Source organism: Pecten maximus, chromosome 4, assembly GCF_902652985.1.
Source record: "Pecten maximus chromosome 4, xPecMax1.1, whole genome shotgun sequence".
Lineage (NCBI taxonomy): Eukaryota > Metazoa > Mollusca > Bivalvia > Pectinida > Pectinidae > Pecten > Pecten maximus.
Genome location: NC_047018.1, coordinates 50,704,471 through 50,722,864, shown reverse-complemented (window position 1 = coordinate 50,722,864; position 18,394 = coordinate 50,704,471). Strand labels below are relative to the sequence as shown.

Here is an 18,394-nt window from a genome sequence, read left to right as displayed (position 1 = left end):
TTTGGCTAAATTGATATGAACAACTTCTCTGAAACAGCTCATATTTGACTATTAGCATCCTATTGGGGTAGGGATTCAAAATTGTATAAAGGAAGGAGCTGACCCCCAGGGGGCAGAGGGCAGGGTCAAAAGGGGCCAATTGGTCTAAACAAGATTTTCTCTGAAACTAAGCAATGGATATCACTCACATTTGTGTGGTAGCATCCCTATGGGGTCGCGCCAAAAGTCAATTTCATTTCATGGATTAATGCACCTTTTGGCATTTTTAGTATTAAAATAAAACCAATGTACATGTACCCATATAAAATGCTTATGGATATATATTGACATAGCAATACCAGCGACAAATTTACTTAAGCATCATTCTTGTTTCATATCTCATGAAACCAGGTGAGCGATACAGGCCTTCTGGGCCTCTTGTTTGTGTTCAGAAACCAAAATTAAGGTGAAAATTGTGTTGCTATTGTTTGTTTTACCGCATGAAAAACATTATCTAACATAAATCATATACAGAACATTTGGTCTTTCAGTAACACAGTTGTTTGGATAGAACAGAATAAAGTTTATTGTTTTAACTTCTAATTAAAGTTGTAAAGCTGCATATTTTACCGGGATAACGTATGGTTTGGTCGTAGGAAACGAAAACAGTTAAGAATGAACTTACTTACTTCTTATATTTTGTGTAGGTTTTTCATGAATATGGCCTCCTTTGTTTACGATATGCATGTGTGTGGTGAGTGCACAATTGTGTTTTGGGAGGCTACGGTATGTACGTGTGAAGTCTCCTTGTGATAGTCCAGGTTTTTTGCCGATTTATAGTGCTACCTCACTGAAGCATACTGCCGAAGACACCAAGCAGGACATCCCAGGCGGTCACATTATACTGACAACGGGCGAACAAGTCGTCTCACTCCAAATATCCTGAGCGCTAAGCTGGAGTAGCAACAACCATTTTTAAAGACTTTTAAAGTATGTCTCGGCTAGGGACAGAACCGAAAGCCTTCCTCACAGGAGCGAACGCTCAACTAAAGGTCAAAAGTGAGGCATTGTCAAGGGAGAAAATAGGAAGAAGAAAGTCGTTCAGAAAGAAGAGAATCGATAAGATCCCAAAATTAGTCGCCTTTTACGATCATGCAATGGGACCAGCAGGTACAATTCTTACGACTCACTACAGTAGTATTTTTTTCTTAACAATACATCATTGTAATCCGTTTGGTATCCTTAACATATGTCCAACACTTACTTAAATCCCCGATGGAAGTTAAGATGTTTTTTGGGGTGAATTTTGCAGTCACACTTTGTCACACACGTTTTTCTTTGTTGCTTAAAAATCGGAATCATCTGATCTGACACACAAAATGCTATAGTAGTGCTTGTGAGTGTCGTTATCTGCAGATGCAGGGGAATTAATTTAGGAAAATAGAAATATAATGAAAAAATGATAATGATTAGCTATATTACAAACTAAATATAGCCTATATCGGTATTTAAGCATTCGGGTATTTATAAACTATTACATTGTGTCGGTTAGCTTGTGTCTATTTGAGATGCCTGTAAGCCTGTATATCTAGTACACGCATAATTGAATACAACGGGTGATACAACACTTAGTGAATAGTTTAGATAACTGATGGGTTGAAGGCAGTGTCCCGGAACCCGTATGTGTAGGCGTTTTAATACCTGCCTATGACGTTAGCAAGGATAAAGCTAAAGCAATGTACAATTAACTTCCCTGTTGATTTGGGGTCGTCATTAAAGGCAATATGGGAATTTTGACAGGAAGATATATGTATATGATCCTGATCCTGTTCTCCATATTTAATACAACAAGATCTGACGGTATACTAACTAAAACTAGGCAATTTAAAACGACTAACATGTATGTAGTTGATACTAAAATACATGATAGTTAAGCATTCTTCCTTGTTATTTATATGATGTTTTGATCCATAATATAAAACAGTTTTAGAATTTACTAATTAATTTCATTTTGTTATTAGGTGCATTAATGAATACTATTTTTGTCAGTTGTTGTCTCTGACAACATACTAAATAATTGTATCTAGGTGACTTATCAACTGAAGGTTTAAGACTAATAATAACACAAAGAAAACAAAAACATTTGGTAAAATGTGTATTTATACTACAATGCATCTATACTCAAGCATTTTTTTTAATACTGATATTTTTTGAGAACCTCAATTTAACACTAAATATTCAAGTCTAGGATACAAGTATTCTCCCTTTCTTGAGTCACTGTACCATCATTACTGGCAGATAATTCATAAATCAAGGGTGATCTGTTACATTCATTATGTGATCTACCTGTATATTTCAGTACAAAACGAAACATTTAAATGTTAATGTTCACGACAGCGCTGCAATCACAATAGTTTCGTTTGCTCGACTCAATATGTAACGATTACCTAATTTACGCCGGGTAAATATTTAACGCTGCGATAGCCTAAATACAACATATACCTATATTATACTATTGTATCACAATGTACTTACACTTGTACACCCTGTACCGCAACACACATGTGTTCATGTCAACTTGACCGAGACACACTTTGACCGAGTGGCCCGTTTACCAAAACACTTGTCTTGGTACCTATCACAGTCTTGGGTGTCTTCGGCAGTATGCTTCAGTGAGGTAACACTATAAGTCGGCAAAAGTTCCGGCCTATCACAAGGGGAATTAACACGAACATACCGCAGCCTCCCAAATCACACATACGCACTCACCACACGCATGCATGTCGTACGCACGGGAGGCCGTCCTTAAATGACCTTAGCTGTTAATAGGACGTTAAACAAAATAAACCAAACCGAAACCTATCACAGTCACCGTAACACAGTACGCCGCCCTGTACTGTGATACCCTGTAACGATACGTGATACCGGTACAACAGTGGAATCCTAACTTATGCAGCTAGGCCCAAACTTATTCAGCTTGGTCACTGTTATTTATTTACCTTTTTGTAATACTGTATTCCGTCGTCCAAGCGAGCTGGAGAGCCTGCTGGTCTGGTGGAGCCCTATTTATACCAGTAAGGAAATACTTCAATCCGCCATGGAAGTTAAGATGGTTTTTGGGTAAATTTCGTAGTGACGACGTTTGACATTTAAAAGATTATAAGATATTTTTCTATAAGCTAACTTGTGTGTCTTACTCGGTTAAAATGCCCATTTATTAGCGGACTACATTTTACATGGTCTGGTAGATTCGGATTTTTTATTAATGTCCGTCATGTTCCGGATAAAACCAAACATATATTGAAATGCCAAGATTAGACATTCCTTTGCTGATTTCAAGGCCAATTTATAACACCTTAAACCGAAAAAAAAAATAAATAAACAAACAAAGCAATGTAGTGATGTTCTAAAAACATAAATGTATACTAGGTTGATATAAATCTGAAATCCAAACAGTACCGTAAACTTAAGCTTCAGTATTCCAATAAGCGTTATATGGTGTGTTTCTGGAGAGATAATACATGTCCTGAGGTAATATCTATAGAGTATGAAGTCAAAAATGAATATCTATGTTTTATTTTCAGAATGTATTGCAGGAAAATATGGATTTGCTTGTAATGATGACTACGATTAGCCGAGACCATATGTATTGACATATTTTTGGATAACACTTGGATAACATGTCAAGTTTGCAAAAAAATGTTAAAAGAGTGTTTAATACAGAAATGCACATACCTATATATATCAAGAGTTGAACTGGTCGGTGACAAAATCTTGGTAAATCATATTAATGGATTATTAATTCCACCAATAGTTGATTGAATTCTCATTGGACCTTTCACATGTTATCAAAAAGTAAGCAATGCTACCTGGAAAAGGAAAAACGTGTTGTGTAATGAATTATGTTTTTTTTTTTTTTTTTTTTTTTTTAATAACATGTCAAGTAAGGTATTCCGGCTTATTGTACCCGATTCTCCACATCGATATTTAATACACTATATAAATTACCGAAATGACAGACATGAAGTCAAACAAAACAGTCCAATGTACAGACAAAAAACAAGATGTACACAAATATCTTTAGTCGAATAATATCAATTAATCATAGGAAATGTATCGGTACATGGCGTCAGGTAGAAGCATCCATTTTAATACAGACGCCTGCTGGTGACGGCACTTCTTCGTGTGATGTAAACACGCCACCTAGCGGCCATCACCTGACTGACAAGATTAACAATAGCCAAAGAAAATCACAGTAAACAAGTGGGACAACTATCGCATGTACGAGATTTAATCAGATCTTTATTACTGTTGCCCTTCGCTCATGGGTGTTCAGTTTCCCGCAGTTTAAAGCGACTCAGTCTGTAGATTCAATACCCATAAAAAGGTGATTTTTTCTTTTAAAAAATGGAATTGGTTTAAGAAAAATCATTATCCGAATTCATATCATAAAAAATATTTATACATATACGTTTACGAATTATAAAACACTGTTCACCTCAGTCGATGTTTCTAAAGGATATTACACGGACAAGTCTGACTGGGGTTATGTGAATGTGAAAGACAAGTCCGTGCACAGCGTTCTCGAATTAGGATGTCATTATTTCGGACTGATTCGAGAGTTACAGCGCAAAGTTGAGACACTTTTCATATATACATTGCATATAAAAATCTACGCGTTTATTTTACACGTTTGCTTCCTTAAGGTAAACATTCCGTTGTACACAACACAATCATGTATCGTTACCAGAAGGGTAATATGAAATCATCTCATGCAGAAAAATTTTGGAATTCACCGTCCTATCCAATAAAGAAAAAGAAAAGTAGAATAAATGAATAAATAAATAAAAAGTTAAAGTGAGAAACAAGAATATAAAAGTGCTGATGAATGTGAATTTTCATAGTGTTTATCCTCTATGAAAACATTAACATAGCAGGTATTTCAACAAACACTGGAATGTCGCCATACTTATCTTTATTATTATTAATGTTTCTCTGTTAACACTTTTTAATTGTAATGTGAACCATGTTTTTCATTTTGAACGTATAATGTGGATTGCCTACCAGTATTCGTGTAGCTTAGCACACAAATACAGCTCTATATCATACGCAATGTTAGCGCCGGAAGTAAACGTAATGATATTTCTAACGTGTCCTCGCTTTCCATGTCATCAGGATCAAATAAACATGTTGTATTCATAAAACTAATAGATGAAATATATACCCTGGTTATCATACCAAAAATGCAAAACAATAATTAATATTAATCTATCTTGTTAGCCCGGGTGGAAGTGCGAGTGTGTAACCTGACCACCCAAGTACTTGTACGTTATCAGTGTACCAGCCGACCACCCGTGTGTGTTGCTATCGTGCCACTTTGCCAAACATTTTTAGTTTTTAACTAATAAAGCAAAATAAAAAGTCGTTATTAGTTGAAATTCGGATTCTAAAATTGACTAAAATCTTAATTCGAATTCTAAAATTGACAAAAATTTAAAGTCTCTTAAATTTGTATTTTCACCCATCTCTTCATTGACTTAATTTCCTCAAATTCGACTTTTTTTATAAAGTATGCGTCAAGGTGACATAGGGACATGGTCATCAATAGACGACATATAGTATCAGAAATGAACGACATGATCATATATAGACGCCACATACATGTTCATCAATAAAGACACAAACAGACATGGTCATACATATATGTCATGAAGACATGGTCATAAATAGACGTCACGATGACATGTTAATTAAAAGACGACACAAAGACATTGTCATAAACATACCACACAAAGACATGGTCATAAATAGACGATATGACGACATTAATATAAATAGAAGACATAAAGACATGGCCATAAAAAGACGTCACAATGACATGGTCTTAAATAGACGACACAAAGACATGGTCATGAATAGACGACATAACGACATGGTCGACACAAAGACATGATCATAGACAGGAAGACAAAGACGTCATAAAGACATGGTCATTAATAGAAGACACAAAATCATTGTCTCTCTTTCTCTCTAAAATTATGTAAATATGCCATCTTGCAAAATGTATGTTGTTATGTTATTTTCTATGGAATTATCTTATCATATGTTGGATAACTTGTGCTCAGGTTTTTTGTATGTTCAAAGATAGAAATACAATATCTTTAATGTGTTAATTTACCCATCTTGCCTGCAGAGAAATTGAAAATGTTTGCGTTCAGAGGTAAACTCTATACGGAAAGAACTCCATCACCTTGTGTGTAGGTATAATGTTGCAGTGTGTCGAATAACTGGCTGCAATGTATTGTACAAGCTATTCAGAAGGTAAATAGCGAACGGTGGGTGCCTGTGTCACATACTGAATGCAGGACATGAAGAAAAAAACATAACCGAGCCAGTCGCTAAAATGACAACAAGTATGCATATGTGAGTCCAATCGCCTTTGGCAAGACACATTACCCTAATTGCTCTTGATGGCACGCGACGGGCCTCCCGGATGTTGTTCTGTCAGGAAGTCACCAGTTAGCACAAAGAGACCTCTACTCAAATTGACCCTGACTGTTCGTGACATTGCTTTTCAGTAAAACTTGATATGATACTGTAAATGTTGAATAGCGTTAAATTTATGCACTCCTAATACTGCCAGCACTTCGTTAGAATACTAATTACATATGTGTACCTGTGGATCGACGTATTGAAGGCATTTAAACCTAGTACATACGCATTGGATATTTAACAGAAAGGTGCACACAAAACAGCGTAGTATAAGGTTAACATAGCTGTTGAGTTGAAGGCAGTGTCCCGGAACCAGTATGTAATTTTGTTTGGAAAAATACACCTTGTGCCAACTTCTATTGAAAATCGAACACAGGATCATTAAATAACATACATTTAACTTCCTTGTTGATGTGGAGTCGTCATTAAACTGAGAATGGCGACGAGAAAGAGTATTGTAGAAAGATGTTTGATCCTGATCTTTTTCTACATATTTAATACTGTCATATCTGAAATGAAACTAGTACATACACAATGATGTACATGTATGTAGATAATACTACTAAATACGTGGTAGGTTATATTACTTCCTGATTGGAGAGGTCAGTAATGAGTGTTTCAATACGTTGATGTTTTGTTTCGTAATAGCCAACAGTAATCACTTTCAGGATAGTCGGCTCTTTCATCGTGTAATTATTTCAAAAACTAACAATATCTTTTTTGCTACTACTTTTGAGCTCCTACAGAAGGGAGATTAACATTGCATGAATAATTTCTTGGGACTATTTTCAGGTTCATTATAATATTAAATCTCAGTCATACAACCACTAATATTGTTGTGAAATACCGCAGGCATATACTTCTATAAATGTATATAATACTTATTTGAAGAAAAAAGTTTATTGCCATCTATGAAATGATCATTAATTACATTCCAATTAGAAACGTACAAAAACAAAGATATCTTTAACCAATTGTTGATATTGATTGCATTTTTGTCCTTGTACTTTGGATCTAAGTAAGAAGTTACATGGTTATACATACATGTTGGTATCAATTTATTTCATGATATTAGTTTTTTTTATCTATTAGATTATATTTATGTTGTTATAAATAGTTAAACGCTCTGTCTATGCATAGAATATGACAAATTGAACTCGCTGATGAGCAAAGTTCAATCATATGTGCACTGAGTTACAAATACAGTCGGCGGGGGGGGGGGGGGGGGGGGGGTGTGGCATATAGATTGGCGTAATAAAAAAATATAATATTGCAATAGCGGTTAAGGTAAAATTATTTATCATATCTTAATGTAAGGAAAGATAATGTGACCAGTTATGTCAGAACCATCGTTAATTTATCAGGTATCAACTTATTCTTCATTTATTGCAGGTAACGTCGCCGTGAATAAACAAACAGAACAAAGTAGTGAGTTTGGGGGAGATAATTATGTAGCAAGAAAAGTTGTGGATAACTGATAGATACAATCTTGAATAGAGGTTGTTGTACACATACGGCGCCTGGTAAAACAACGGTCTGGTGGCGTGTTGATCTGGGAGAGCTGATGGCCATTAGTGAGATCAAAATATACTACAGAAGTGAGTGAAATGTCTCAATCAGACATATTTCGATCATGGAATTAAGTTATCTCGATTAGAACAGCGGCATTATTGAAGTTAAGGAGCTAATTATTTTAAACAATACTTTATTCTATAAAGGTAACTGAATAAGGAAATATAAATAATTGTTATCACTAGGAAAAATTATATTTTCACAATTGACATTTGAGAGGGGGGGGGGGAGGAAAACCGTCTGATATCATTGAAAATACCTAAACAATACACTGCCATTTTGACTCGAAATGGATTACTATCTTATTAATGTATAGAGGTTACATTTCAAACGAAATTTTACTTGTACGAACTTTACCAACACGAATTTTAGGAACCATACCTTTACTGAAGAGTGATAAAACGACACATTTTATGCAAACAGGACGATAAACATTATCTGTTGTGGTCACGGAAATAAATCCAATTTACATATAATTGCCCAATTACCAAGCCAAAAAATGAAGCGACCGGAATATTAGGTATTTTTAAAACCGACGACGTTATGATTTGGTGTGTTTTAAAATTTTGGCCCTTCCATGTCAGACCGGCCGCGGTGGCCGTGTAGTTAAGGTGTCCAAACTCTTTATCCCGGTACTGACCACAGGTATGGACAGGGAAAGGTCGTATGCCTTCTACATCATCCGGGACCTTACAGTTACAGAAAAGAAGGTATAAATAAAACAGGAATAGCAATAGTTAGAAAAGCCAAACTAAATGTGTTCATATATGTATGACTATAAATGATATCAATAATTCTGAATATCAAATTTACTCATTCAGACGAAGTCAGTACGTCAGATACATCAGTTCCACTATACCACATGGCCCGACCACGGGACTCCAGACCCAAATGAACTCTTCCAGGATTCAGTATATCTTCATGCTCGTCGTTTTAAAGGGGCTTGCGACGTTTTCCTATTTTTTTTTATTTATTCATTCGCTTTGCTATTGTATTGTTATTATGTTATTGAGTTTTGACGATATCGCATCATCTGTTTTATGTTAGTTCTGACGTTGTTCAATTCATTAATTAATGCCTGAACCCTTTGGCAGTGCTGGCATGCGATAACAGGAACATGTATTGCCCTAGACGCTCTCCTGGAATATGGGAAGGAGTCCGGACACATTGACGTAATGCAGTACATAAAAACCATGCGAAAGGATAGGATCAATATGGTTCAAACTGTTGTAAGTTTCACAGTGATGAACTCTATATTGTTTAAATAAAATTTGATAATATTTTGAATACTTTAAGCAAATGTCTCATTTCAAAATATTTTCTTTTATATTTCTAGCCATTCGTATATCTATGTAGAGTTCATCTATTTGCTCAGGAGGTATCAACTGGATATAAAATAATCTTCAATAGAAATAAGTATGTTGACTACATTTGTATATCATGAGATTATGTCTCTCGAACCTTGTGTATTTTGTTCCGTCAGTACTCGACATTGTTCACGAAAATCGTGATAATGACAACTAGACCATTGATAACAAATAGCTACACCAGAACGAGTGCAAGAATGTTACTTGCTAGATATTAAAAATTCATATAGCTTATTTTTTCAATAGTCCCGGTTGGCATTGCTTTAATTAAAGATCGAGGTAATTGGTTGTTTTTGAAGAGTTGAAAAACTTTAAACTCGTGTATTTTGGTAACATATGAATCGACATGATCAACCCACCTGTTTTTCGATTAAAAGATCGTCAACATATATATAAATAATGTCTTTGATGCCTTTTCTGGTAAGATCTTACATCTGTTGAAATGTCGTATAATAAAAAAAAACAACGATGTTACTAAACGAAATTATTATTCTCATCTTTACATCCCAGGTGTAGAAAATGCACTCCAGTATTCATGCAGATTTTATAATAGATTCTGATGAACACCTAATGCATACTTACGAAAAATTGCAAGAAAATAAGTTATTTAAACATTTGTCATTGCATGTACATGTGACAAAGATAGAATCATAAAAAATAACATAATAAAGAAATATGTTGTGCAATTTCAACACACACGATACACCTGGCCCTATGATTATCTTTTGATGAAACCTATAACATTGAAGTTCGTGTAGAAATTATGAAACTTTAAATGCCAGTAATACTGATTCATTCATTTATATAGGAACAATACATAGCTGTACACTAGCTCCTTATAGAAGCCTTCGATATGCCAGACACCCTGATTCCAAGAATGAAGTACCACGCGACACTTACTGCTCTCTGAAATGGCGGCCCCACGAACCAAACAAAGCTAAGAAAGGAATACCAGGTACTCTCTAATTCTATATAGAGTATTCCCGTTTGATATCAATACAATTGCAAGAGAAAATTTACTATTAATACAATTGGCATTTTCTGTAATAGAATTCTGATAATAAACCTGTTGCTGAAATATAGACTTCTAGAACGTAAAATTATGTTATTTTTCTACATCATAAGAAAAGGGTCTCTATATCAATACGTGTATTTTACTTGCAGTTTACATAAAAAGATATCTACAAAGATATCACTCAATGATTTTGCAACAAACGTTTCATTTAGCTGACACAAACTATGAAACCAGCTTACAATGAGACAAACTACAGAGCCGCCTTACTGCCATCAAACAAGTTGAAGAACAGAACCTTATCTGTCGTTGCAGGTAAAAAATAACCTCTTTCCAATCAAAACTCTATTAACATGAAGCAATGTTTGGCAAACGTATTCAAACTCACAAAATTCTCTCGTCAAATGACGTCTTCCTTGAACAATCACCATTGAAATTAAAGTATTTTACGGTAGTTAAATTTTTTCGTGTTTTACCCTAAATCTGAAGCAAATTTAAAACGAGTTTTGTGAAACAGAGTATAATTGCAATGGAAATGTACAATAATTAAACAATTGTAGTGATGAATTGCATGTTTTTAAAACATAAAACCTCTACATTACACAACCAGTCATAGACTACCATGTATGATTAAAATTCGACTTCTTAACTTCATATGAATTATCAGAAATTGTTAAAGGAAAGGAAATATTGTGATTGATGTTTTCCTCTGGTTCTGTTCAGTTGACAAGTTCAGGGCGTACCTTCGATCATATACTGACTGTAGAACGGACTACATAAATGCCGTGTCAGTGCCAGTAAGTAATATGCGTATTATGTGGCATTTGTTTCACCTTGTTGAAATGGATTAATTAGTATGTGTGTGTTATGTATGTCTGTAAGTTAATCAGAATCAAAGAACTTGCTCGTTAAAAAGTGATTACGGGTGATATTTTAGATCAAATCTTGTACTTGGTCACCTTTCCCCACCATTCAATGATATAACGGAGGATATGCATTACGCAACGATAAGGGAACTAGTGGTATATCTCCATGCTGATACGAATAAAAAAAAGTGTGCTATGAGATTATTTAGAGATGTTGTGAAAGAGTCAATCTTAACGTTAACATTTTTCATACTGAAGTCCTGAAGGATTTTATGTTGGGTCTACCTCTATGATTACTTCACTAAATGTCTGTGACAGTATTACCACATGAAACCAGTACACATACCTAGTGATCACTCTTACATTGCTTCCCACATGTAATCAACCTTTCATTCACATGCAAGCAATTATTCCGTTTTCCTTTGACCTAGTCCTATACATCCAAAACTGGGTACATCGTCACACAGACTCCTCTGGAGGACACCGTGGTGGATTTTTTGACGATGATAATGGAGCACAACTGTCAAACAATTGTCATCATCGATCCGGACGACATTGTAAGTGTATTTCCATACAATTGTAACGCAACGAAGAAGCTCGAGGTGCACTTTATTTAAAAAACTGTAATTTCATCTGTTCATATTGGTATCATAGAATCATTTCAAACTGCAGGTTGGTGACAGTGGTTTTCATTAACATTACGTAATTGACTTAACAACCATTTCATTTAAAACGTTACAAAATTACAACCGGAAAGGTATAAAATCTTACAAAGTACCTATGTAACATCAAATTAATATGGGGTTAATTCATTATACTGACGTAAACTTGTCACATGAATGCATAGACATAACAAATTATTGAATACCATCAAAATTAGCTTTCATTACGACATGTTATTTTTGAAAGACTTTTCTTGATTACATTGACGTTACAGTCTGTGACATTATTTGTTCGTGACGTCACAGTGGAGCAACACATGGTTTTTTGAGATGGGCCTGTCATACTCCAAAACATTTTCGTTGTGATGAAACAAAAGCAAATATTGTCTGGCATCTGTTTAAGGAAATGAACTCTGTAAAATAGTTATCAAGAAGTCTAGTATTGCCTGACACATATTGGTATATGACCATATCAGAAGATATTGCATTCTACCTATCGTAGGACTGGCTTCCAGGGGAAGGTGAAGATAAATCCATCGGGAATTTTACGTTGGAACACAAAGGAAAGTCTTCAACAATAGCAAATGTCGCTTTGCTAGAAATCGCAATAGAAAACACGGTAAGATGGATGTTTTGTAGTGTCTTAAGTTTTGATGTGTCTTGTTGAATCCTGATTTCAAAAATTCTGGCTAAATATATGCTATCTTGAATACTGATAAATGAACATGTTTATTTCTCTGATATGAAGGAGTCTGAAAAGGCATAGCCTGCAGAAAAGACAGTTTCGTTTTTTAACAACATTTTGTGCCCCCCACCCCCCTTAAGTGGAAAATCCCTATCCATCATACTTATAATCGCAGTCTGCAATCTTTGGTTATGGCCATTACCCATTGCATGCAAATAATATGTCTTTCCTAAATGGAATTGATTCCTTTCAGGAAAATAGCTTCAATACCACTATTAAAGTGTTCCATATGACTGGATGGGGTAGAGAATCATCAGTCCCCAAGGATTCGTCCATGTTGCTTTACCTACTGGAACTTATTGACAGCAGACGCAAATCGGACGATACCAAGACAACAATAGTCATGTGTCGGTATGTAGTTTACCTTCATATTTATCTATAATATACTTTTGTTAGACGTTATCAAATTCTTCTTGATATTGACGGTTGTTGAGGATATGGAGGAAAGACATTAAGCTTTTGAGTCTGTGCTTATTATGATAATATCATTCATGCTCTTTTGATGTTTCAGTGATGGCTATTCCCAGAGCGGGCTGTTCTGTTGTATCAGTAATGCCCGAGACCAAATGAAGAGTGACGAAGAAGTAGATATCTTTCAGATTTCACGTCAGCTGCTTGTGCGACGTCCAGCATTTGTGATAAATTTTGTACGTATATTGACATTTCAACTACTCCAAGAACACTGTTTTGACTTCAGTTGATAATATCGATACTTTCATGGCGGTCCTGATTGCATTGGGAATTGACTTACTGTTTAATATTTCTATCAAACTGATTATAAAAGTCTTATCTTACCGGGATACTCCATTCTCCATTTATCAATGTTTCTATTGCATTTGCCCTCTGCTTTCTTTGTGGTTTACTCAATTGAGGCATATTATCCGCGTTTGTTCTTGACTGGATGACGCGGAATCTTTTCTTATTTTGTAATTTCCAGTCTTAGCTTAGCTGGTATGGAAGAGTAATTTCCCTTTCCCATTAATTTGTTATGCAATTATAATGATCATAATGTGTGTATCTTATGCATTTTCGATAAGTATGAAATTATTTCAAATGCAGGACCAGTACCAATACTGCTACAACGTCATCATAGACTACCTGGATACCACCGACGTGTACATGAACTGATTAATGAGTACCTGGATACCGTCGACGTGTACATGAACTGTTTAATGAGTACCTGGATACCATCGACATGTAAATGAACTGATTAATAAAAACATGGATACCACTGACGTGTACATGAACTGATTCATGAGTACCTGGATACCACTGACGTGTACATGAACTGATTTATGAGTACCTGGATACCGCTAACGTGTACATGAACTGATCAATGAGTACCTGGATACCACTAACGTGTACGTGAACTGATCAATGAGTACCTAGATATCGCCGACGTATACATGAACTGATTAACGAGTACCTGGATACCAATGACGTGTACATGAATTGATTTATGAGTACCTGGATACCACCGACGTGTACATGAACTGATTAATGAGTACCTGGATACCACCGACGTGTACATGAACTGATTAATGAGTACCTGGATACCACCGACGTGTACATGAACTGATTAATGAGTACATGAATACCGCCGACGTATACATGAACTGATTAATGAATACCTGGATACCACTGACATGTAGATGAACTAATCATTGAGTACCCTGATACAACCGACGTATACATGAACTGATTAATGAGTACCTGTATACCACTAACGTGTACGTGAACTGATCAATGAGTACCTAGATATCGCCGACGTATACATGAACTGATTAACGAGTACCTGGATACCAATGACGTGTACATGAACTGATTTATGAGTACCTGGATACCACCGACGTGTACATCAACTGATTAACGAGTACCTGGATACCAATGACGTGTACATGAACTGATTTATAAGTACCTGGATACCACCGACGTGTACATGAACTGATTAATGAGTACCTGGATACCACCGACGTGTACATGAACTGATTAATGAGTACCTGGATACCACCGACGTGTACATGAACTGATTAATGAGTACATGGATACCACCGACGTGTACATGAACTGATTAATGCGTACATGGATACCACCGACGTGTACATGAACTGATTAATGAACACCTGGATACCACCGACGTGAACATGAACTGATTAATGAGTACATGGATACCACCGACGTGTACATGAACTGATTAATGAGTACCTGAATACCGCCGACGTGTACATTAACTGATTAATGAGTACCTGGATACCATTGACATGTAGTTGTACAGATTAATGAGTACCTGGAAACCATTAGCGTGTGCATGAACTGATTAAGCATTACCTGGATACCACTGACGTGTACATCAACTGCTCAACGAGTACCTGGATACCATCGCCGTGTACTTGAAAACATGTATTTTAAACAGACTATAAGGAAAGTTTTTAAATGTACTGCTTTCGCTTTAATAGTTTACCGAAGAATCATACTCTAGAATTGTTTCCGTAGTAAACAGCGATATGTTACAGCTGTATTAAGTTTTAACAATGAAGTGAAAATGCTGAATCATCCAAGGAAACTATTTATATACTTTAGCTTGCTGTGGTGATTGTAACATTTTATCTTGTAAATATCTGAATCCTATAGGTTAACATTTGTTTTGTCAAGGACGCGACGACAACCAATCTGTTCACATATACATAACCTGATTGTTTTATCCATTAATTATCATGCATCTCGCTCCTATCGTTAGGAAGTAATTGTGTTGTTAGTTATACAGAGGAACATTTAACTAAGTCATGTATTCAATCAGATGACAAAATGTTGCTCATAAAACCATAAGCCAATTACATTTTTATAGAATTATTAACACAACTGATGTTTGACCTATCACTTTTTGTCAGTGTTTGTAATTTGTTGCTCTCAGATGAACGTTTCTATCAATATATCTTAATAGATATTTAATCTTATTCACATTCATTTTATTTAACTTGTAATTTTTTATCAGAATTAAACGAAATGTGCTGACCGGCTTTTCATCAAGTTTATCCTGAGCGATGCTGCATTACAGGTTTTAAGCCAAGTAACATTGCCTCATATCTTATTATACAAATATAAACGATGACCGTCTTTATAAGGTAAATCACTACCAATAATCATGTTCTACTTGCGCTAAATATACTTTTATATCACTACTCTCACTGGAGTAAGAACTACGTTTTTCCGATACTGTTATATTTCCATGTTGATAACCCTGCTTATACTTGTTACATTGATTTACAATGTATATACATCAATTTTACTTATTGTAAATTGCTGAATGTCATATTTGATTTTTAAATTTTCTTTACCTTTTATTTCCAACTATTCGTATACGTCAAAACAGTGTTATAGGAATGTATTTGTTAATTCACATCAATGTTAGACCAAGGAAAAAAATCCGTGATTACATGTTGTCATATTAAAAAAAAAAAAACATCAATTACTTATAATTGTTATAACGGTGTGTTCAACATTCAAATATTTTTTTTCCATTTTCTATTATCATGTTTATTTTTCAAAGTTAGGTTATAACTCGATGCTAGGGAATAAAGGGAAAGATTTACAAAGATTGAAAGATTATCTTTGTGAATAAAAATAACGAGTATCAACTGACTTTTTTTTTCATCGGAAGTAAACGCAGTAGACCAACAAGGTTCTGTCCGGGGTATCTTCCAATTTATACATGATTTGCAGATTTTAAGACGAATTGTCTTGACTTTCCATTGGATAAATGGTCGACATGTTTACAAACAAGAACTGTAGCCCTCGGAATTTGCGTAGCAACTCACCAGAAAATCTGCATCAATGGTATGAACATCAATGATGTAATAAATTTCTTTTACATTTTTTAATAAATTGGAGTATCCCCTCTTACTTGTAATACTGGATACCACTGCATACATGTCAATGCTAATTTTGTTGTAATAATTTGGAAGGATTTACATAGGCTTTGTCTGTAGTCAACCATTTGATTTATTGAAAAGCAATACAAGATTGTTGAAATTGAACTGATGCTTACACGATAACTGACAAGCGTATGATCAATTAATATTCTACATAAAGGCTAACAGGAAATTGCACTGAATATTCGCCTTAAACAGCTAACTGGGTTATAAGAATATTGTAATTTTTCATTAAAGAAGTCTCAAGTGACTAATTCTAATAGCATTTTGTCCGTCGTCATGTGTCGTGCATCGTCAGTTCGTAAACAGGTTACCTCTTCAACTTCTCTAAGAAACAATGAAACGATTTCCCACTGAAATTTTGAGTAACTTTTCATGACTAGAGACCAGCCATTTTTATTGGAAATGTAAAGTCCCCACCCCTTAGGGTCCTACGTGGACAAAAGTGACGTTTTCAACTAGACTTAATATATACTGTAGTTTACCGCGCATCACAAATGACAGACAGTTATCATAACGGTAATGACAATAAAAATAAAACAGTTAAAGGTATATTACCTGAATTTGGTTAACTAACGACATATAGACAAATATTACACATAATGTTGATATCAAAACATATTTCTCTTTTAGACATACAGAGACTACTATATAAGGAGCTGCCTCCCTTTATTATAAGAAATATGCATGTGGGGAAAAAATTAAAGTACGGTACCAAACATGCCCTATCTCAAATATTTTCTCCGACAGTGATATGTTAGCTATTATAATGGTACAATTTAAACGCTAATTAATACCACTTTATAAAGTTAGCTGTTAGATAGTATGTTACAATCCGAACGCACATTAATATCAGCGTATATAGTTAGCTATTATATATTATAATGTTACAAAAATATGCGTTTTGAAATTTAGTACGTTTCATAATAACAGTAGTGTTTTAATTTCAAAGCACGGATATTAATCATTGTCAAATCGCCAGACTTAAATAGCAAGGTAAAAACCTAGTAATGATATTGAATATCTAGAGTGCAAACTTAACATTTGTTTATGCACGCCTACTGGAAACAGACGTGTACTCCCTGTAAGCTTGTATTACAGGGTAGTATCAGGTTCACAAACATGTAGGTGGGTTAAACCGCTGTTTCAGACGTGTTTGTATAGTCATATCAAAATACAACTTGTCCAAACCTCTATTTGATCTTAATCCTTTAACAATTTAAATGTTACTTCCTTGTTAGTGTGGAGACGTCATTAAGTTCAGAAATGGCGCATATATTGTTAAGAAAAGGAGTGCTTCATATTTAATACAGCTTCATCTGGAAGCAAGTGCTTACAAGTAAGATATAAACTGAAAACAGGAAAAGGCTGCCCTCATTATGAACATGTAAACATTTATGAACTTCCTGACTAGAGAAAGAAGAAAATATAAACAAATATTCATTAATTAAATATTACACAAATGAATTCATATATCCTATTTAATTAATGAATTATTGTTTTTCTCTTTAACTCAAAGTTTATTTATCCCGCGTAACCGTGTTATGACATAGTCTTTTCCTCAAGTCGCACGACGCTTTTGTTGTCGGTTCCAACCCGTTTCAATGGTTTATGTAAAGCACTGTACCGGTAGTATATTGTTTTGGATATCTTGCCACCTAATGTCCCATCACTGTTACATAGGGCAAAAGACTTCCAGACTCATTATGGTAATCTACAAGGTTCAGGTGACGGAGTTGACTGGATATGACTATATATTTAGCATACCTA

The 18,394-nt window shown here is 34.9% G+C and overlaps 2 protein-coding genes across 2 annotated transcripts; both read left to right on the top strand.

Annotated features, from left to right (window-relative positions):
• Positions 1-10,649: 10,649 nt before the first annotated feature.
• LOC117326620 (receptor-type tyrosine-protein phosphatase zeta-like) lies at positions 10,650-12,716 on the top strand. Its single transcript, XM_033883380.1, has 5 exons — positions 10,650-10,737; positions 11,146-11,219; positions 11,720-11,845; positions 12,453-12,569; positions 12,699-12,716. The coding sequence occupies exons 1-5, from the start codon at positions 10,650-10,652 to the stop codon at positions 12,714-12,716; spliced, it is 423 nt and encodes a 140-aa protein (XP_033739271.1).
• A 178-nt stretch (positions 12,717-12,894) lies between these two features.
• On the top strand, positions 12,895-16,036 carry LOC117326372 (receptor-type tyrosine-protein phosphatase-like). The gene is made up of 3 exons (XM_033883095.1): positions 12,895-13,046; positions 13,207-13,342; positions 13,755-16,036. Exons 1-3 carry the CDS (start codon positions 12,925-12,927, stop codon positions 13,821-13,823), a joined length of 327 nt encoding a protein of 108 aa, XP_033738986.1. The 5' UTR covers positions 12,895-12,924; the 3' UTR covers positions 13,824-16,036.
• The last annotated feature ends 2,358 nt before the right edge of the window (positions 16,037-18,394 follow it).